General features: G+C 41.3%; 1 protein-coding gene across 1 annotated transcript in view; it reads right to left on the bottom strand.

Moving 5' to 3' along the window:
* Positions 1-22185, bottom strand: part of IBTK (inhibitor of Bruton tyrosine kinase) — a 1862448-nt gene that overhangs the window by 1827774 nt on the left and 12489 nt on the right. Inside the window, exon 2 of the mRNA XM_044074098.1 lies at positions 19339-20094. Within this exon, the coding sequence (XP_043930033.1) occupies positions 19339-19689 (351 nt within the window). The 5' untranslated portion in view covers positions 19690-20094. The remainder of the gene's footprint in view (positions 1-19338; positions 20095-22185) is intronic.

Below are 22185 nucleotides of genomic sequence, written 5' to 3'. Positions count from 1 at the left end.
GGAATAGACTTCCGTCAAGCGGAGCGCCTCACTGGCCCTCTTCAAGAGAAATCTTGATCAGTGGATTTTTTTTTTATTTTATTTATGTATTTTTGTATGCATGAACATTCTTATGTATGTACATTTTGTATTATAGATACTATTTGATCTTTTATTGCACTATTGCTTTAATTTGATATGACTCTTATTTAAACTTTGTTTTTAATGAATTAGAAGTTATGTACCTACCATAACGTTCCATGTTAGTTGTCTTCATCTCGCCTTCTTCTTGCTGGATGGGTTCGGAGCCGATCCTCGGCTCCGACTCGGCACTAGCTTTAGCTCGAGAACTCCTTTTACCAGCTCGAGGCAACCCTATGTCCCATGATGCAAGGCGGAACTACCTCAGATCTCGTTTGGCAGCTAACTAACCCTGCTAAAGACTTATCCTAATATAATTAGGAACCATGGTTCCTAAAAGAAGTCCTCATAACAATGCTCCAGAGGAAGCAATCTAATAGGAACTCTCCAAGATCTGTCCAGGCCAGGGGAAGGAGGGTGGGGCCTTAAGAAGAAGGCGAGATGAAGACAACTAACATGGAACGTTATGGTAGGTACATAACTTCTAAATGTTAAGTTGTCAATCTCGCCTTCATTCTTGCTGGATGGGACCGCGTCCCTAGCACCTGTATCCCGGGTGGCTCAATGGAACAGACTCTTGAGAACAGTGGAACCAAAACTGGCCCTATCTCTGGAGGCCAAATCCAACTTGTAATGAGACACAAAAGTATGAGGCGTGGCCCAAGTAGCTGCTGCACAAATAGTGTCAATGGGAAGTCTATCCTGAAAGGCTACAGAAGTGGATAGACTCCTGGTCGAATGAGCTTTTGGCTTAGAAGATAGTTGTTTGCCCTTGAGAGAGTACACATAGGAAATGGTGGAAGTCAACCATCTAGATAAGGTCACTTTAGATACTGGAAGACCCAACCTGCTTCCTGCATAGGAGACAAACAATTGGTCTGATTTTCTAAGTTGTTTAGTCCTATGTAAGTAGTACCTGAGCTGACGATGAACATCCAAAAATGCAGCTTCTGTTCAGCTCTGTCAGAATAGTTAGGAAAGAAAACTGGTAGATCAATAGATTGGTTAATATTGGCTTGAGATACAACCTTGGGAAGAAAGGAAGGGTTAGTCCTGAGCGAAACCCTATCCTTATGAAACACCAGATAAGGTGAACGAATACAGAGGGCCTGAATCTCAGAAACTCTTCTTGCAGAAGTAACAGCCAGCAAAAATATAGTTTTCCATGTCAACAACTTTAAAGAACACGTAGCAGACGGTTCGTAAGGAGGTAGAATTAGGGATGCCAACATTAAGTTCAGATCCCATTGCGGAGGAGGATGTTTCACAGGCGGTTTTAGGAGAAAAACTCCTCTCAAAAAGGCTTTGCATAACCTATGAGACATGATGTTATTGTCCTGCAAGCCAACATGAAATTTGGAAATAGCAGCCATTTGTACTTTGACTGTAGATGATGACGATCCTGAATGAAAAACCTCCGCCAGGAAATCCAAAACAGAATGTATAGGAGCGGTGAAGGGATCAATATTTCTGGCGTTTGCCCAAATAGAAAACGCCGCCACTTGCTAGCATAAACAGTTCTAGTGGACGACTTTAAAGAAGACACTAAAATGTCTCTGACTGAGTCAGAAATCATTGGTAGCCTGGCTAGGGAAGGAAGTGGAGCAACCAAGCAGTGAGGTTGAGAGAATGAATGGCTCGGTGCTGCTGACCCGACTGGTGGATCAAAAGATCCGGAACTGGGTCCAGATGCCAGGGCTGCACCAGAAGGTGACGATGTAGAGACGGAAACCAAATTTGTCGAGGCCAATATGGAGCAATGAGGATCAATTTGGCTCTCAAAACGGTGGCTTTCTGAATGACTTGTGGAATCAATGGAAAGGGAGGAAAAGCATAAAGAAGTCCCGAGGCCAATCCTGGGTTAGAGAGTCTCTCAAGGGTTGGCCTGGAAGAGGAAATAGTGTGAAGTAATCTGGGCACTTGCTGTTTTGAGGGTAGCGAAAAGATCGCAACAAGGGGTGCCCCACTTCAGAAAAATCTGATCCACTACAGATTGATTGAGAGACCACTCGTGAGGCATCAGAATAGATCTGCTTAGCCTGTCTGCCAATAGGTTGGACCTGCCGGGATGTGCGTTGCTATCAGAAACCGCTGAGAAGAGATCGCCCATTGCCAAAGTCTGAGAGCTTCTCGACATAAGGGATAGGACCTGGTTCCGCCCTGTTTGTTGATGTACCAGACCACGGACATGTTGTCCGTCTGTACTGCAATAGTCCCTGTGGGAAGATAGTGGCCGAGGGCTTGCAACGTTAAAAGCACTGGCCCCATCTCCAGGACATTTATCTGCAGGTGGTATTCTATGGGTTGCCACGTCCGTGGACCATCCTGCCCTGATAATGCCCCCACCCGATCAGAGAGGCATCCGTGGTGACTGTGGCAACTGGAGGAGGGGAACAAATGGTCGGCCCTGCTGAAGAAGAGGGGAAGATACCCACCATCGTAGATGAGCCCTGCAAGACTGTGTCACTAAGATCTCGTGTCTCATGGGCAGATCGTGGTACGACCACTGCGTGAACAACATCCACTGCAGGAGACGCATGTGGAAGCGAGCTAGTGGAAGAAGAACAATGGCTGCAGCCATTAGGCCTAGAACCTTCAAGACAAACCTGGCTTTGACCTTGTTGCTTTGTAACAGAAGCTGAACAAATTTCTGGATGTCCAGAATCCTTTGATTTGTTAGTCTGGCTAACATTTTGACGGTATTTAACTCTGCCTATAAAGGTGATAGATTGGCAAGGCAGCAGAGAGGATTTTTCAAATTCACGAAATTCCTAGACTCTTGCAAAGCTGTAAGGTGTAATCTCTGGACCGAAGAAGCTGATCCCTGGAGGTGGCGGAGAGGAGCCAGTCGTCCAAATAAGGAAACACTTGGAATCCTCGGCGTCTCAGGTGAGCTGTGACCACCGCCATGCATTTGGTGAACACTCTGGGGGCTGAAGTGAGGCCAAAGGGCAGTGCTCTGAATTGGTAATGACTGGCTCCCAGCGGCGGAGAAACCTTCTGGAGCGTCTGTGAATCTTTATGTGATAGTACGCATCCTGAAGGTCTATCGAGCACATCCAGTTGTCCTTGCCCAGAAAGGGCAGAATGGATTGCAGCGTGACCATCCGAATCTTGCCTTTTGACAGACTTGTTTAGTCTGCTTAGGTCTAGTATTGGTCTCCAATCTCCCGTCCTTTTGGGGACCAAAAGAATCTTGAGTAGAAGCCGTATCCTACTTGGTCTGCGGCACTGTTTGGATGGCTCTTTTTCCCAGGAGTTTTAAAACTTCCTGTTTTGCCAAATCCCTTTGACCGGGTGAGATGTCTGGAAGGGATTGTAGAGGTCTGGGAAACCTTTCAAGGGGATTTTGTAACCCTCGGATATAATCGACTGTACCCACTTCTCTTGTGATAGGGATTGCCAGGCTACTGGGTACAGCGAAATCCTTCCCCGACTGCCTCCAAGGGTGGACAGTCGGGCAACACCTCAGGGATGCTGAAAGGGCTTCTCAGGAAGAGGCTCCCTGCTGCCCTGGTTCTGAGGACCCCCTGCCTCTAGGGCGGCGTCTATTATTGTTACCCCTCTGCCTCTAGGGGTAAACTGACCACGTGTGTCCGGTGTAGCTCCTTGGGCTTTACGGAACCACATCTTCCCCTTCTGACCCTTGGGATATGGTCTAGAAGGAGTGGAAAACTGGACTCCAACGGCAGAAAGAGTTTTACCGTCTTGTTCACATCTGGTCAAAGTATCCTTCACCTGAGGTCCGAACAAAGCCGAACCGTCAAAGGGGTGTTGGTGAAGGACGCCTTAAAGGGGTCCAAAATTACACAGCCGCATCCAGGCTTGGCGTCTAAGAGCAACACCTGTGCCTGCGGCCCTGCTCGTTCCATCGGCTGCATAAGATATGAGCCGCATGGAGGAGTTAGATATCGAATTCAGGATAGCTAGCTGAGAGGCAATCTTTCCTGAGCCCCAGCAGCTGAAGGATCCTGGACTACTTCCCCCAGTTCCTTGAGAATATCTCGTTGAAGCCTGGTGAAGTGACAAAGGTAATTCAGCGAACGCATTGCAAAGGTCGCTGAAGAAAACATCCGCTTTCCATACCTGTCCATGGTCCTAGAATCCTTATTAGGAGGATGGACAGGTACTGAAGGATCCGCCAGTTCCTTCTTAGTGGCCGCCGCCACCACCATAGCATCCACAGAGACACCTTTGGACAGGAACTGTTTGTCCGAAGGGGCGTGATGAATTTGGATGGTCTCCTGGGGACAGGTTCCACAGAATCTGGAGCCCACGCCTTCCGAGCCACTACCTGCATGAGTGGGTCGAAGGCGGAGACACCCAGGAGGTGGAGGGTCGGGATCCAAAGCCTCCAGGTATACCGACTCATCCTCGGAGGGGTCAATGGAGGCCAATTCCCCTCTGTTTGAGGAGCTCAAGGATGTCTGAAAATGAGACATCCTCAGAGGGGACCGTGGGAACCCTCCGACTCATCTAAGTCGGTATCAGATGTAGTAGACTCAGGGGAGTCTGTGTGTTTCCTCTTACCGTCCTCTTCCGAGGGGTTCACCTGCAGGGTCAGGAGAAACCTCGGAAGAGGAGGAAATTCCCAGTGGGGAAACCTGGGGCGATGGATCCCTGGGCCTGAGAGCAAGAGGCTGGCAAGAGGCTTCTGCAGGCACTGATGAGGGAGGAGCTAGAGGGATAGACCGTTGACCAGGCTCAGAGGCCAGGACACTCCTCATCACCTCAAAGGCTCCTCTCCCCGGGAGACCTGAACACACCCGCTCCGAAGAAACAGGAATGGTCGGCTCCAAGGAGAGAGAAGGCTCCGAGGCAGATGTCGGCGCCGAGCTTACCAAAGCCGAAGCTCCGAGAGGGAGAGCGGGGTCGGACAAGGGTCCGATGCCACTAGCCCCCTCGGAGCCGACAGTGGAAACCCGGCGACCGGATCCCTCCAAGGAAAGTCTCAAGGAGGAGATCGGAGCCGAGGATGACGGAGCCGAAGGATGTATCGGCTCCGGCATCGAAACAGTCGCTGTCCCAAGAAGCTCCGGCTCCGAACTCTGGTGTGGAGTCGGAGGAGGAATCTCAAGAATTGGAGCTGTAGCCGAAGTCTGTTGAGACGGGCTATGGAGCATTTGGGCCAGTGCCTGAGACTTCAACAGCCTGCTTACCACCCTCTCCAAATCGTGGTCAGACAGCCTGGAAGATCTCGAAGATCGGCTCCGATGGCTCCGCTCCGACAAAAGAGGAGACCCCGGAGCCGAGTGGATACTTAGTATCGAAGGGGACCGGGATCTCTTGCGGGCCGGAGCCATCGGAGCCGAAGTCCCTTGAACCCCAGATGGAGCCGAGGATCTCTCAGCTCCGATGCTGGATAAAGTGTCGGCTCCAGCCGGAGCCGACAAGGCAACAGTAGTCAGGGTATCGGAGCCGGCCGGCACCGAACCCACTACTCTGGCAGAAGAAGCATCGGTTCCAGTCGGGCGATGTATCGGCTCGACAGAGCCGGAGCCACCGAAGGAGGCTTAGACACTGTAGCCTGAGCCTTCGGTGGCTTAAGAGGTTTTCCTGCCCCTTGCTTAGGAGGAGAACCTTCAGGTTTCAACAAACCTCGGAGGATCAGTTTGTTCCTCCTTTCCTGCAGGACTCGCTGGCTAAAGGCATGACACAACGCACAGGAGTCCTGCAGGTGCAAAGGCCCCAGGCAATACACACAAGAAGTGTGACCGTCTGTCAGGGACATTTTCTGACAGCACTGGTCACACTTCTTGAAGCCTGAGACCTTGCCTTCCTTAGACATCCTAACAGGATATACACACACAGTCCCCACAAACACACAACTTAATCCCTACACAGACACACAGGAAGGGAATAACTTGGGGAACTAGGCCTGACTAAAACTTTCACTGAAAAAACTATATTAAAAGTTTAAGGGAATAGGGTGGGCTGTACTAAATACAGGCTAACCTGACACTGAAGGGAAATTAAACCCCTAACTAACTTTTTTCTTATTTAACAAGAAAAACTTACCTCAGCTGGCAAAGGAGACCTCTTTCGCTAAGCGGCAAACGAGATCTGTGGTAGTTCCGCCTTGCATCATGGGATATAGGGTTGCCTCGAGCTGGTAAAAGGAGTTCTCGAGCTAAAGCTAGTGCCGAGTCGGAGCCGAGGATCGGCTCCGAACCCATCCAGCAAGAATGAAGGCGAGATTGACAACTTAACATCCTGTATTAAAGCATTGAGAAAGAGTGTAATACCTGAAAGCTTTGTGTTGTTATAAAGGTGGTTTTTGCTCAGCGTTGGTGTTATTTACTGGATTATCTATACAGCGGTGTGTGCTTAAATAGAAAGTTCACCCAGGGGATCACTCCAGTGGCTCTACTCGACAGAGGCACTGGGAACTAAGGTCAGGTGGCACAATGCCAGGGTAATCCTATGGGCTAGGCTTGCAAAGGCTCCAGGGCCATTCGCCTAGTACACACCTATAACACCAGAGTAGGGAATTTAATTAAATGTCTTTATCAGGTCAAGGTAGGCGGTCTCTACTGTTTTACCCTCATCGATAGCCTAAGTGACTTCCTCAAAGAAATCCATCAGATTCAGTAGGTATGACATGCTCTTGACCAATCCAAAGCTGGTCGGGTCCAGTGTTTAAAGGTTTTCTAGGTCATTGTTTATCAGATCCACAATTATTCTTTCCATGGCCTTACGTATAAAGACTAGTTAACACTTATGTGTCTGTAATTTCCCGGGTCAGTAAATGGTTCCCCTTTATGCAGAGGGAAGACTACAGCTTTCCTCCACTCTACTGGGACAAAAACAGCCCGAAGGCTCTGGTTAAAGAGAGACCCTAATTGGCCTGAATAAGTCCCGATTTAAGCAGTTAAAAGAGGCAACCTGGTATATCATCAGGCTCTACTGAAGCCATGTTTTTAACTTTAGAGAGTGCAGAGGCAACCTATTCTTTTGTGATACCCTCCACCACCAGTTATTTCTTGGGGCAGAACTGGGGATGATGAGGAAGTGAAATTTGAGCTGAATTTGTTGGATAGCAGATTTGCTGCATCTTCTGAGTATGCCATCTACAACCAGTTCTGCACATTGTTGGATGTTGCTCTTAAGAGTGCAGACATAAATGAAAAATGCCTTACAGTTATCCTTAGCTTTCAGTCTGCTTTCAGAGACTTCACTAGTGCCCTGATAAACCTGTTTTGACTGAGGGATTTTTTGCTCTGTTTTGCATATTCGCTCTTACTTCTCGGCAGGACTTTCTTTTATTGTACAACTTACTAATACCAGGGGTCCACCGGGGTGGCTTTTTTGCGGGCTGACCTGCATTTATTTCAGTCTGGTACCTCTATGCAGTTGTTTATATGGTCATACGTGGCTTTTGTGTACACCTCTGCATAGGTTTCTGCATTTTGGGGGGCTTGGACACAAGCTATGCCATCCCTTAATAGGAGTAATTTGCCTTAGAGAAGTTCTTAAAGTTGTTGGGGTTGGGGGGGGGGGGCTAGCTCTATTTTTATATTAAGGCAGACCACTCTGATCTGATCTAATTAGGGAGAACATCACAAGGGGGTGCAGCAGTCTCCCAAAACCAGCTCTAGGATATATGTTCTCATAGTGGAATGCAGTCTAGCTACTCCAGGGCATTTGAATTTACAAAAGCAAGAAATCTTTGGGCCTGCATGTTAATGGTTGTGTTTGCCTCCCAATCAATGCAGGAGTAGTTAAAATCATTCAGGAGGATATTTGGCTGAATGGTGAGTGATGCTAGCAAATTCAGGAATGATGCAAGAGAGTTTCCCAGTTCATGGTGGGGGACCTTTAGCTAACAAGAATATGGCAATGGATTTTTCCCATGGTTAGTTGGATACGAATAGCTCAAGCATGTCATATTGTTTGACCAGTCTTGAGGTGTGCTTATCCTTTATGTAGCTAGATGCACCTCCACCTTCTTTTTGCTCTTTTTATGTTCAGTGAGCTGTCAGAATATATGAAAAGCATTATATTCATGCACTGCCACAGTGTTTTTTGTGGCTTTGAACCATGTTTCAATAACTGCACAGACATCAGGATTCTGCAGAATGAGGAGGGCTTCTAGGGAGTGCAGTTTCTTGTTGAGACTCCTAGCATTAAGCAGTAACACCTTTAGCTTGTCCCGAGTAGCTTGTGTTCTGTTGGAAGGTTTGCTTGTTTGGCAGTGTCTAAAATAGGCACGACAGGGCTGGATAATCTTTTGGACAATATCAGAAACTATCCCAGGCAAAGCAATAAGGCCCGTCAACCAAGTCCTCTCACACTTACAAGTACTGGACCCCTTTGGAATGACATCAGTAGCTTAACCAATTGTTAAAGTCAATCATTTTAAGTTGGTATTGTGGCATCATCCTTGGAGACCGACACTAGTACCCGCCTGTGACACACATTCTCAGAGCTCAATCATGTCTCCCTTCACATAGTTCAAACAGGAACATCTCGGTACATCTCGAGTCATTCATGCCAACATGGACTATGACCAAGTCATACTGGTACTTAGGTAAGTGATCTGAGTGCTTGTGTAATCTTGCTGATCCTAGCTCCTGACAGACAACTAACTGTAACCTTCTCCTTATCCAGCTTGATAAGAGTGACATCAATGTGTCTCACAATGCAGTCTCCCTATGACTAGAACAGTGGATTGTTGAGTGTTTCACCTTACAGGCTTAATTGGCAGCTGAAAAACAACGAGATGTGGTTTTATGTGATGAGATGGGAAATGTCTTGCTGGTGCACATGCAGAGTTGCTGAGGACTGCACTACACTGGCTGTTCAGATGTGGGTAAGCTACATGTGAGCATCTCCACATTTATGGGTGTGTGTGTGGTCCTTTGTGGGAGAGGTGAGTAGTGTGTGTGTGTGTGTGTGTGTGTGTGTGTGTGTGTGTGTGTGTGTGTGTGAGACTGACAACCTGCTTGTTACTTTTTCTAAGAGAGTCTAGCCTCCAGTGTCAATGTGTAACTGCATCTCTCACATGCTATATTTGTCATTTCAAGAAACAAGTAATTGTCAGTGTGCACAAGGAAATTGCTACATTGCCTAAAGATGCCCATGTCCATCAAGCTAGATGCAGAGATAACAGGAAAGTGCCCACTCATAGTTGAAGGTCCTAATGTGTACTTGTTAGGGACAGGAGTGGAGGATGTTTTTAATCGGATGATGGAAGGGTGCTTACTTGGTGTAATCTACAGCTAACCTAACCAGAGATGTTGCCCAGTGCCCAAACTAGATGCTCTCTAAGCATCAATAGTCCGAAGTACTATATATAATAAGGCAAGGTCAATCTAGATAGTCCTCACTACATGCTGCTCACCAAGCAAATAAGTTGCCTGCGAGTAACGCAGGACCAATGTAAGTTCTGACATGGTTTTTATAGGGAAATTTCAACTTCTAGCAACAAGCTATCAGTAACTGCCACTGCATGAAGAGTGTTTTCATGGAAATGTGAGGCTTATAAAAATCAGAAAAAAATCTTTACACTAGCTATTCCTTAAGGCACGTAAGCACACAATGAGCTTTCCACCAGCAATTCCAAGTTCAGATAGGTGAAGGCACAGCCTTCTCCTGCCACAAGTGTGCAGACTTTGACCCCTTAATATAAAATGACTGGTTTGGAGCCCAGGTGTTAAGGAAACACAAAGAGATGCCCAATACTAACTAAGAAACACTAGATGCAATGAATTTCAGGGCAGAACAGCAGCCCTTACAGCAGTTTAAAGGTTAAAGTTGCATTTTCAAAGAACTGCAAGCAAAACATAACCAACCAACCAAACAAACAAACCACACTTGTGTCTGTACAGGGCACTGGCACAGCAAGCGGCTTCATGCAAATGTGCCAAATTTATATCAGCTCTGGAAATACATAAAATTGAGTACTGAGTCCTCTGGCCAATAAAAAAAACTACACTCTCTTTCTGTGTGCTACTCAACTTGGACAGTCCAGGTAAACACTTACTGCCACTAGACGAACAATGTAAAGTCCTCCTAATGTAAAAGCATGGTAACAGTGTCTGGAGTGAAATGTTACCACAAACAAAAAAGTAAGGCAATAAGTAATTAAAGATAACAGCAGTATAGCAGTGTACTTTAAACCGCTTAATAAAAGTAATTTGCTTTGCAGAAGTCAGAAAAGAGTCACTCAACTGTGCAGAATTTATAAAGGCACTAAAATAAGGTAAAGTGATTAAGAAGCCCTCTGGCCAATAAAACAACTACATGCAGGAATCTCTAGTGCATTTCCCCGACCTATACAGACCATGCTACCACCCACTGCTACTAGATGAAAAATGCACTCATCTTGACATAAAAAACACAGAAAAGACCTTAACAGAATGTACAAATACATAACTTTAACCAACAGATAGCTAGATAATGAATTCAGAACTCAGCAAAACAGACAATGAGATGCAAAATGCACTTTTCCCCAAAATAAGCACAAGAAAAGAAATAAATAATTCAAGATACCAACAGCAAGTAGAAAGGGAGGAGATTATGAAACTCAATTTACAGTTAGGGTGTGTAGCTTAAAGTTTAAAATCCAGAACAAGGAATGGAGGGTGGGGGTTGATAAAAGCAGAGAGTCATCAACAGTGCTTGTAGTTTTTGCAGGGCTCGAGTCTTATCACAGACACAGACGCACTTGTGTATTTAAGTATCACTCAAGAAACAAATTAACCAATGAAAACAAAAAGCAACTCTATTGGTTTAAGCAACGCACAAATAGAGAATGCTTTTCTCACCAGCAGGGAGTCACCAACGGTGCTTATAGTTTCTGCAGCCCTCAAGTCTTATCAGATATCACTTGGAGATCTCTGGAACGCTGTCCTAAGTACCATTTGTTGAGAGCTTTTTTTTTGTTATTTGTAGAGAGAGTCTGCATTTAGATATAAAACTGAATTATTTGAGACTTTTAATATGTATACAGATTCACAGGTCCCTGTGCTAGTGACCACCAGGGCCTTTATAAGCTTAGCCATGCAATCCAACCCAATAGCCATAGCTGGCCTTAGGCACAGGCCAACTAGCCAGCCACCTAGGGCACTGCTCTAGCAGGGGAGCTTTTCCAGTAAACTGGATCGTGTAAACAGACCAGGATGGGGGCACCAGGTGGTGTGGGGGAGGGTGCTGCAGAGCCCTTTTGCCTACAGCACCCCTTGACCTAAGGTCAACCCTGCCAAGTGTCCCTATGTATCAAGGGTGCATATCAGGAAGATTATGTGGATATGTTAGAAAGTTTTGAGAGGTTATGTGGGAGGGTATAGTAGTTTGGGCATTATTGTTGCCTCTGCCTATCAGAGACATGGGGCTACACCCGGGATGAAGTTTCAGTTTCCAATCCATTGGTCAAAGTTACACTTAAATAGGGTCAGGGATAAACTCTGCTTTACATGGGTTGGATCTAGTGGTTCTGATGAAGTTCCTTTTGCAGCTGTGCAAAAGGTCCATCAGAACTGGATCCGAGGTAGTCCTGTAATGCTTAGACAGACCTCCAATAGGCCTACCTTCTACATGAATTATGACTGTATTGACAGGTATATTGTATAAGAAGGAGTTCTTCCTATGACCAAGGTGCTCCAAGATTCAATTATTTGCTCCAGCATTGGGAAAGCCAAAAAAGGGGAGGGAGAGAAATTAAATAGCTTAGCCCTGTCCCCTCTTTTGTGGGGGGGGGGGGCTTTGTGGCAGGGAGGAATGTAGCTGCCTTTTTAAAAAATCTTATAAGTAATAATATTGTGCAATTTGCATTTAGGAGCCTCATCCAATCAATCATTCTATTTTTTTCTTCAGAAGAGGTATTCTAAATAGGCTAAAAGAAAAAATTCCATTTTATGTTACTATAAAAAGGATAATTCTCCTTAACCGAAAGCTCAAATGAATTATAAATCCTTCCCTTTAGAAGTCAGGAAAGATTTAATGTACCATTTTACTTTCCTGAACCTTAACAGGCAAAACAGTGTTGAAATGCTAGGGTCTCTTCACTATTGGCTCCAAAGCAAGTACAGTCACCTTCTGGAAGCAGTGAAGTCAAACAGCAAAAGTTTGGCACATTTTAAAAAACAATTTAGCATACATGTTTTGGGAAGCATTGAAATATCAGTATCCAACTGTGAACTGGAATATGTAGAGTTAAGGATTTTAGGTCCTTTACTGGACTGAAGACTTACTATACTGCAGTGGTGGTGCTGCGGTAGCGTTGTCGCCTCACAGTAAGACGTTGTCCAGTTCGAATCTTAGCTAGAGCGTCTTCTGTGTGGAGACATGCGTGAATGGCAGTACCTTCGTTGAAGGTTGTGTGTCAGGGCCGGCAACTCGTCACGTAAAAATCTACTGCCACTCATTAGCGGACCGGAGTTCCGCTGTGGCAACCCCTAACTGGGAAAAGCCGAAAGACACAACAACAACTGGACTGAAGACTTACTACAGTTAATCTTTTCTCTTGTACTGGTTAATACTCTCTTAACTCTCCTGCCTTTGAAAGGTAGAACAGTTGCTTGTGAAATATGGCTTTATAAGAAACTGGCTGAGAAAGACTGCACTTTACGTTGACTTTGTTAAACTTGTGGGGCAATTTTTGTTCTTCACAGTATTTGTATAGAAAATTTTGTGATCTAAACTGCATGTTAAATACAAAACCATTTTCAGCAACTGTTCTATCTGATAAACATGCCACTGTGAAACAATGATTTTGTAATTCTTTCCTAGCTTTAAAAATTGTCGGCATTAGTGTGAAAAGGGAAGAAAGGCTGGACAAAACCACATTTAAGTTAAATGACTGCAATCTTGTGCCATTGTGGTGGAGGCTGATTATTATACATGTGCAACCGAGATGTTTTCTTTTACTCAGGTGGGCAAAGTTAACCACAATCACTGTACAAAAAAATAATTTTAACTATGACATATGAAGAAGAATAAAACTGTCAATGGGTACAAGATACTACACAAACACACACACTCAAGGATATGAAGCAAATGGCTTTCCAAGATAGCTGCACACTGATCAACTGCTTACTTTCAGCTTTCCCAGTGTGAGAGTGTGAAAAGAGAAAATGATTGATAAGGGGCCAGTAATTCAGCCAGTTTTCATAAAATGCATTTACCGGCAAGTAAGTACACTGCCTGGATGCCAGCAAAGAAGTAACTTAAAGAACCGCAAAGAAAATCAACTAGAAAATATGAAAAGAAAACACTGACCGGGAAGAATCCTGCAGCTGTTCAACAAAAGCAGTTCAACTTCCAGATTTGGAAGAGATGGTTTCCAGTAATTTAGAGGAAAAAATGAAACACTGAAGGAGTACATCAACACAAACCACAAAAGGCTAGAAAAAAATGGAAACTTTAAACACTGATTTAGATGAACTGACAAAACTGAAAAAAAAAACAGATGTCAAAATGAAGAAAAGGCTGGCTGAGTAGGAGACTGCTCAAGAAGAGCAGTTTCAAAAAATGGTACAGTTAGAGGTCACAGTATGCAGAGAAATACGAGAATGAAGCATAAAACATAATTACAGGCACTAATAGACAACTCTCCTGGCAGGACCCAGGAAGTCAGGATTGGTGATACCACATCCACTAAGAGATTGGTGACCAGCAGGACACCTCTGATCTCCATGCTTGGAACTGCTCCTATTTGCATCTACTTCTTGGAGATAAAGGCCAGTGTCAAGGATCTTTGGCTGATCAAATTCAGAATATTTTCCAGGAAGATTAGTCAAATTTTAATGCAGGACAAGCTAGATAGGAAATACAAGAGTTTGTCCAACAAAAAGTGAACCATCAAACAGAAGGGGAGACTCTGCTTTTCATTCTTCAGATAATAAAGCTCATACAGACTTTGCCAGTGAAACCTTTTCCAATGTTCCAAAAGAAAATGCTCGACAGAAAAACCACTGGATTTGACTAACCTGAACTGGGGTTTAGAGTTGGAGATGCAGATGAACAGGAACAGAACAGCAACTCTGAAGTTAGTGAATAAATGTGAGACTATTATGCATTAATCACATTTGTGAAATATGGCTTTACAAGGAAAAAGTAAGAAATATTGGACTTTGCTGACTTTGTTGTTGGGGACTGAAAGGCATATACCGCATTGAAAGAACACTAAAGGAAAAAAAAACTAAACAATTTTTGTTCTTCACAGTATTTGTATAAAACATTTTGACATAACTAACATGTTATACCGAAAAACATTTTCAGTGACTGATGTAATAAAGATACTAAAGTAAAAACTAACCACAAATTAAAAAAAATGCATGTATTACAATGTAAAACAGGAGGAAAGCCTGGACAAAACCACATTTAAAAGTTAACTGGTTATAATCTTGGGCTGCTGGGGTGGGGGATGGAGTATTAAAAGTGCATTGATTATAATATATGTAGAACAGAGGGGGTTTTTTTTGTTTGTTTAAATTTTTTTCACTTTTGCAGAGACAAATGTCTGGATTAATGCCCTTGGTTTAATCCAGTGGTCTAAAACTCACTGCCCTGAGTCCTCAACTAGCCATCAAATCAGCATAATTATAAATATGGGGAGCAACTAAACTGCTCTTCTAGCTGCATTGACTGCATTTCTTTTTGTATTGGAGATTCTGGCTCTTGACTGCCTGGAGTTGGAGATCCCTGGTTAATGTAATGACAAGTTTTTAGTGTAAGCTAGTGGGCTTTAAAAACAGGAGACCACTGTGATTATAATGAATAGTGTTCCTTTAGTAAATAAAATTCCAGTATGAGTTGAGAGGTCTGCAGCTAAGGTAATCTGTATGGTGTTCTTATGTTTCCATGGAAACAAGCCACCTACAGGCGAAGGTAATAAATCGTGTGACATCTGAACATCATCTGCTGAGAGAAATGTAAAAATCAAAAAAGGTACAAGGGCAAGCAGCTTAGTAAAAAATAAAGTCTGAAATCACTGGAAGGAAAATAGCAGCTTTTCTGATCCATAAATTCAACGGCTTTACTAGAACTGTGCATAATTTAGTTTTATTTAAAATATAGCCAGTGCACTTTTTCTTACGGCTAAAAGTTAATGTTTTCTGAAAGCAAACAAGCAGTTTTTCACATCTGGGAGGGGAATAAAAATAAGACAAAAAGATAACAATTAGTGCAAGTAGAGACACAGGAAGTAACATGCTTCTTAGTATGGACAGCCTTAATTTTACATTAGTTAATGCCTGTGGATGCAGCTGTAAATCTGGGACAGTTGCCGCAATTATGAGGGTTAATTAATATTTGAAGATGTACATAATTTTGTGTGATTAAATTAGGTTACGCAGGTGTTTTGGGAGTGTGTTTGGCATTCTGTTTGAGGGTTTTCATTAAAACAAAATGTCTTGTAAAAATGTGACATAGGTTCAAATGAAGACGAGAAACAACTGCATAAAGTATCAACCTGCCAAACATTAGCGGGTGCATGTAACACAAAAGCTGGAAGAAGCATTTAAAAAGCTATCATATATAATAGAGGAGTAATAGCTTATTATAACAGTTGCACTGTCCATACTGTTTTGGAACATGAATGGCCACACAGGTGTAGACAAAAAAGATCACAGTACTGAATTATATTAGGAAATGCACAGTACAAATAGCAATGCTACTGGAGACATATCTGGAAAGATACAAACATGTGAATTTGGTAAAGGACTCCATGGCAGATATTCAGCAAAAATATCAGAGACAAAGGAAAACGGGGATTACTTATACTAATTGCCAGAAGAGCACAGACAGACAGTGATACAAGGGGTGGGGGGTAACAATGGTAGATTTGTGGTCGTAAGGGCCTACTGGCCAGGGAGCACTACTCTAGCATTATACTCCACCTAAAACTCCTGTTACGGGGATGAGAAATTTTTCAGAAGAAATAATCAGATAGCAGGAAATATTACTTATCGGTGCGGACTGGAACTTTATTTGCAAAAGTGAGGAAGTATCTGGGGACCTAGAAGGGAAAATGTAACAAGAGGGTAGATGCATTAAGAATTTTATGAAAATATTTGGTATAGAAGACGTAAATTTAGTAGTAAGAACTTGAGAAAAATTGCGTATTATTCGCCAAGATACAATAACCATGACAGAATACACAAATTACACTTCACAAGAACATGTGCATTTGATTGAAGGTCAACACACATCCAATAAATTTCATATAATGAGTCAATAGCAACTAAGATAAAAATGCAGGGTAATGATGTAAAAAGGAGACACTGGCCCATCCTCACCCATCTGTTAAATAGAGGGGAATTTAAGGAATGGGTAGTGGAAATTATCTAAGTTATTAGGGAAGACAGAAGTTTCTTAGAAAGTTTATCCAGAGAATGGGAAAAAAATGAAAGTAGAATTTAAAAATAGGGTAGAAATAAAAGAAAAAGTTAAGCAGTAATAACAATTACTTAAAGGGTTGAAAACGTATTGCAGAATAAGCGGAAAACAAGAACAAGAAGTACAACCGCCAAAGGTTAAATAAAAAAGGGAGTATCTGGATAATATACATGAGTTTATAAAGACTTAAGCAACTTTTTTTGATAACTCAAGAGCACAAAAACTTTTAGCATACTGACTTAGGCAACAGAAAGTAGAAAGGGTTGTTGCCAAACTAAGGGAGCCTAAAACAAGAATAACCAGAGATACTGCAGATGTGTACTGTGGCTTGAAGAGTGGTAAGGATGGGTGCCCCGTACATGACAGATGGAAGGAGATGGGGTAAGTTTAGTTGAACAGGTTAAATAGTGATTGTGGCGGCCGCCACAATCGCTATCTAACCTCTTCAATTACACTTACCCTCTCTACTACCTATCACCTCCCCTCTCTCATGTACAGACACCCATCTGTACCAATCTTCAAGCCACTCTTAAAACTAAACTGGCACCCTGCTACAATAAAATCTGAAAGCTTCTTACAAGTGCCAAATCTTCCTGTCACCACTGTGACTCCTTACACTCAAACTGGCTAGAGCTCCCCAATTACCTCTCCTTCATTCAACTCATCTTCAAGCCTTCTCAATGTTCATCTCTCTCTTCCACCCTTACCATGCACATTCTTGACCAATCCCTCAGGTCTAACAGAACCTACTTGAAGTGTACACACTCCTGGCCAATTTCTTTTACCTTTCTCCCTAGCATGGAAATGGAACTCATTTCCTCCCTATATTCGAACTATCCAGAACCTCCACTCTTACCTCTCTTCTAAATGGGAATGCTCCTGCTCCCACCCATCCTAATCTCTATGCTATACTGCCACTGCAGTCAAGTATACCTTCTCAAAACTTTACCTTCCACTCAAACATCCTTATTCTTCCTCCTTCTCCTGACTCCTATAACTTCCTACTCCCCCTCTTTTTCACTGACTTTATTTCTGTAATACCCTGCATTAATTTTGATGTGATTCATTAATGGTACTGTGAAACTGTTTACAATAACTTCTGCTGACTTATTCTGTATTACCCTGCATTAACTTTTATGCGATTGTTACTTGTATTGTTTCTGTATGCATGTACATGGAGCTTTCTCCCCGGGCCACCAAAAGGGCTCAAACTGAAATAAAATAAAAAAGAATTAAAGGCATTTCACAATTTTTTATGAAAATTTGTGTAAAGCACAGAAATGTGGAACATGAAACAATGACAGCAGCAACAAGAACTGATGAAAGCCCCTAACAGCAATGGCTATAATTTTTGGCATGCTTTGCTCGCTAAGAAACCTTCTATGAAATGCTGGTGTGATGCACTGGACTTCATAGAGTCAAAGGCACTGCTGAAGACAATTTTGTCTGGAAAAGACAAAGGATAAATTTAAATTGTTTACTGTTATAGGTGTTCCTCCCTGCAGAAGGCCTAAACAAATCAGGTAAACAATCAACAGGTATGAAACAATGGGTTATTGTATCTCTGACGTCTCGGCCACAGCCTAGAGTCACTAAAATGGTAGTTGGACAAGTTATATACATAATCATTAGGATCTCTTGTTCAAAGTCAGCGTTTACCTCTTTTGAAACCCCCGGACCTCTGGGAGTCAAAACCATAGTTTTGAAAAGGTTCACGTTGGCGTTTCTGTCCCTGATAGCCTCTGAATTGTTTGTTCTTAATTTAGGGCTTAAATTTGTTCCAACAGTAGTCAGTAGACTACATGAATTACAAACAGACATTTTTTGTTTTGGCAGAAAATTATATCTTAAGTATTTTTTTAGTACAGAACAGAATGAACAAATGAATGCATGTAATGACAGCTGTTCTTTTTCTGTTGCTTCTTCATCTGACAGTTTTTATTCCTGTGCTTCGGATGATTGTGTTAATGCCTATTTTAAATTTGACACAACAAAGGTACCATCATCTAGTCAGTTTGTACCGTTTATTTTAAATACTGATGTTACTAATTTCATTAAATTGATGAATCATGTTACAGAGGTAACTTATGTAATAACATTTCTTTTAAAGTTCAGGAAAGCTTTCATTGTAATTCAGAAGGTGTAATCTATGCCCTTTGTTGCCCTTGTGGAAAATTTTATATTGGTGAAACAAAGAGGCTATTTAAAACAAGACTGCTTGAACATGTGAGGGATATTTATAATAAAAAAACAGAGAGCCCAGTGGCCATGCATTTCTTGAACTTTCATAACAGTGATAGTAAAGGTTTAAAAGGTTGTGTATTGGAACAAATCAAATATTGTAAATATGGTGATTCAAATATTAAGCAACAACTGCTATATAAGGAAGCTGTATACATTCTCAAGTTTAAAACTTTGTGCCCTGGAGGCCTGAATGAAGATTGTAATTGGAAAATGCTGTTAAATTAATTAATTGTTCTAATTAACAAGTTGATTGAGTTGATTGATTTATTGACAGATGTATATATAGAGATGCATTTGTATGTGTTTTTTGTACTCCTTGAAGGCTGTGGCCGAGAGGTCAGAGATACAATAAACTGTTTGGTGGATATACCTGTTGTTCTTCTTTCCTACTTGGAATTTTGTGGTTGTTCCTATGAAACAATGGGTCACTAAAAATCACAGTTGCAGTAGAAATTTTGATGTGAAATACTGCTATGTCAAAGGCATTCATGCAACATCATGATTACCAAGGCACTATTCCCCATAACAGTTTTGTAAAGAATGCAAATTAGATGTCAAACATTACAAAAGTTAATGCAAAATACATTCTATAAATATTTTCATATAGAACTTTCATCATGAAAAAGGACTTACTTTTAGCAGAGACATGACACAGTCAATATATCCATAGAACATACTTCTATGCAAAGCTGTCCAGCCAGACTCCTTATCTTTCAATGCTGGGTCCGCTCCTTTGTTCTCAATAAGCCATTCAACAACTCCTTTCTTTCCGCAAGATGCTGCAATGTGAAGAGCAGTTCTTCCCATGTTGTCCTTCAGCAAAGCAGAATTATGACAATGGGTAGACAAAAAGCCCTTAACCTGGCTCTCAGTGCCTCTAGTAACCACTGAAATTATATCAGAGGCATGCTGAAGAGAATGGCACCGTGGAGTACAATCAGCCATTGTGCAGAAGTTTAAGTCTTTTGTTACTTGTACAGACATTGCCAGAAGAGTTCTAATTTATGCTACAAGACTCGAGCGTACTTGCTTTAACTGGCCAAAAATAAAACAGCAGGGTGCTAGACTTGTGCTTGTGCTTTAAAACACTGCACTCTAGCAGACCCCCTGGCCTTTTCGAAATCTTAGTCTACCATGTCAATTATGTGCAAAAGATTTATTTTCGCTTTATATGTAGCTTGGCACTTAAATGTTATATCTAATATAATATTTATATACATATAAATAATTTTAAAGTTCTAGAGAGTTCAAATATACACTTCCAGGGAGGTTCCAATACAAACTTCAAACAATCTTCCAAAATCCACTTCCAAGAAAGCATCCAGCAAAGGGGACTATCCCCCTCCACCCCGCAATTCCAATTTAAGCCTCCATAATTGCAAGATGCAACTGTAAAGAAGAAACAGAGAATAAATCATGTTAAAATGTAAAACTGTGTAAACTCAAGTCTATTCAATTCAAATCTAAAACCAGACCAAAGGTTCAATTTATGCTCCTTATCAACTAAATGAATCTCTAACAGAACCTTAGACTACTACAAGTAATAGTTAAAAGAAGACTTGTGTGCACAATACCCATGTACCATGAATAAACAGTTAAAGTTTCAATATGAAAATCACATGCAACAGATCCATCAGTTTCAAAGATTCATGCTAGCAGAGTCAGTCGGGTACAAAATCAACATTTTTTTATAAAATTTTAGCTTGACTAAAATGTAAACACTCTACAAACTTCACCTCACATCTTTCACTCCTTTGCCACTTGCAGCAAATATGCTCGCTCCGATTTCCTGTTTATCTGATAAAAATGTGACCAATGAACATGCAAAAATGTGAACTGCAGCAAATGAATGGCCAGGCTATTCTTTACAGTCATAAACCATAAACTGCCAATCTGCTGTGATTAAGGATTTACACCTCCAAAAAGAAAAGCATCCCCTTTTGTATGCAATTTCAATTCTACCTGGAGTGATAAATTATCTATACAAACATTTTCCAGAAGAATTATCCCCAAAACATTTTTTTAACAGTATTAACATCATTTTTATCTACTCCAGTTAAAGTAGAGCCACCCATTTGAACAACATAATCCCAAAAGATATCTTTGGTACAAAATTAGGTGTTCTTAATTGTTTACACATTCTAGATAAATCAAGAATGAGTGGCTAGTACTTTTTTTTAATTCTACCTAACAATAAGTCAGCTTTAGAAATAAAGAACCATCTATTAATCTGTACTATAAAAGTCAGTTTTTATACCCACATTTGTCCAATAAATAGATAGTGTTAAGCACTTTAGTCTGTCAATACTTGATTAAAATAAAACAAAAATCACTTAACTTAGTCTAAACTTTAAACTTAAAAAAAATGCTATATATACAGTCTGACATAAATAGTGCAAGGAACAAAGTGAAACACCATGCTTTTAAATGTGAGTATTATGTTCTAATCTAAACGCTTTCATATGTTGTTTATGTAACTAGAATCTGTTGGTTTATTGGAGTTTTTATAAAATAGAATCTAATGGATTGATTTTTTTTTTATATATTTATCTATTCAAAATGTTATGTATGTTACATAGCACTAATGTTTTATACAGCTTCCCCCAAACAGTTGAATAAGCTGAATTAAAGCATACTGTTTTAATAACTGAAGAGACAGCATAGAAGAGGAATTCCTATTTCTCATCTTCCCACTGTCTTACATGATGTTCCTAAACTAGTCTAGGCTTCAGGGAGTACCATAAAAGCTACAAACAAATGACAAATTGTTTAATGTAATCTTTAGAAGGAACTAAAAGTAGTAGTTTATAAAATGTACAGCACTATGGTAAAATAACCATTTTGAGAAGAAAATCACCATTCTGTTACTATTTTTCTATTACTCAAAATATTTTTGTAATTTATTGTTCGTTTACAACTGCATGTAAAAGTAACCCCCCAAATGTATCGATTTACTATCCCATTTAAAATTCTCTATTAGCTTTCATCAAATAATTTAACACATTTTAATAATGTGTTTGGTTTAAAGTTCATTCAGAAGAAAATGATTATCAATTCAAAATATTACAATGAAATTTGTGTGTGTTAGTGAAGAATCAGTATTACCTATTGTTAGTGGATTATCAATAAATTACTGTATACCAATCATTTTAAATCCTACTATATCATTCACTTTCTTGCAAATGACCAGAGGCTCAACAGCCAAAGCAAATAAGATACAACATTGTTTCATGTGCTTGCTTACCTTTACCGACTAAAAAATAAACCTAGTTTAACTTAAGAAAATTAATTTTGATAAATACATAGAAAGTTACTTGGACATGTGTGCGTGTGTACGTACATATACACATACAGCTTTTTTTTTATTTGATCTATTTTGTTATATTTCTTATATAAAAAGACATCAACTACTACTTTATTTTCTATGCTACTACTCTGTACATTATTTTCTTGTAGTGCTTTTCTTTTTAACTAGTCCAA

This window comes from Protopterus annectens, chromosome 1.part1 (genome assembly GCF_019279795.1).
Source record: "Protopterus annectens isolate FY-2018-M chromosome 1.part1, PAN1.0, whole genome shotgun sequence".
In the NCBI taxonomy this organism is placed as follows: domain Eukaryota; kingdom Metazoa; phylum Chordata; order Ceratodontiformes; family Protopteridae; genus Protopterus; species Protopterus annectens.
The sequence above is the reverse complement of the archived record's forward strand: the minus strand, read 5'-3'. Positions and strand labels throughout refer to the sequence as shown.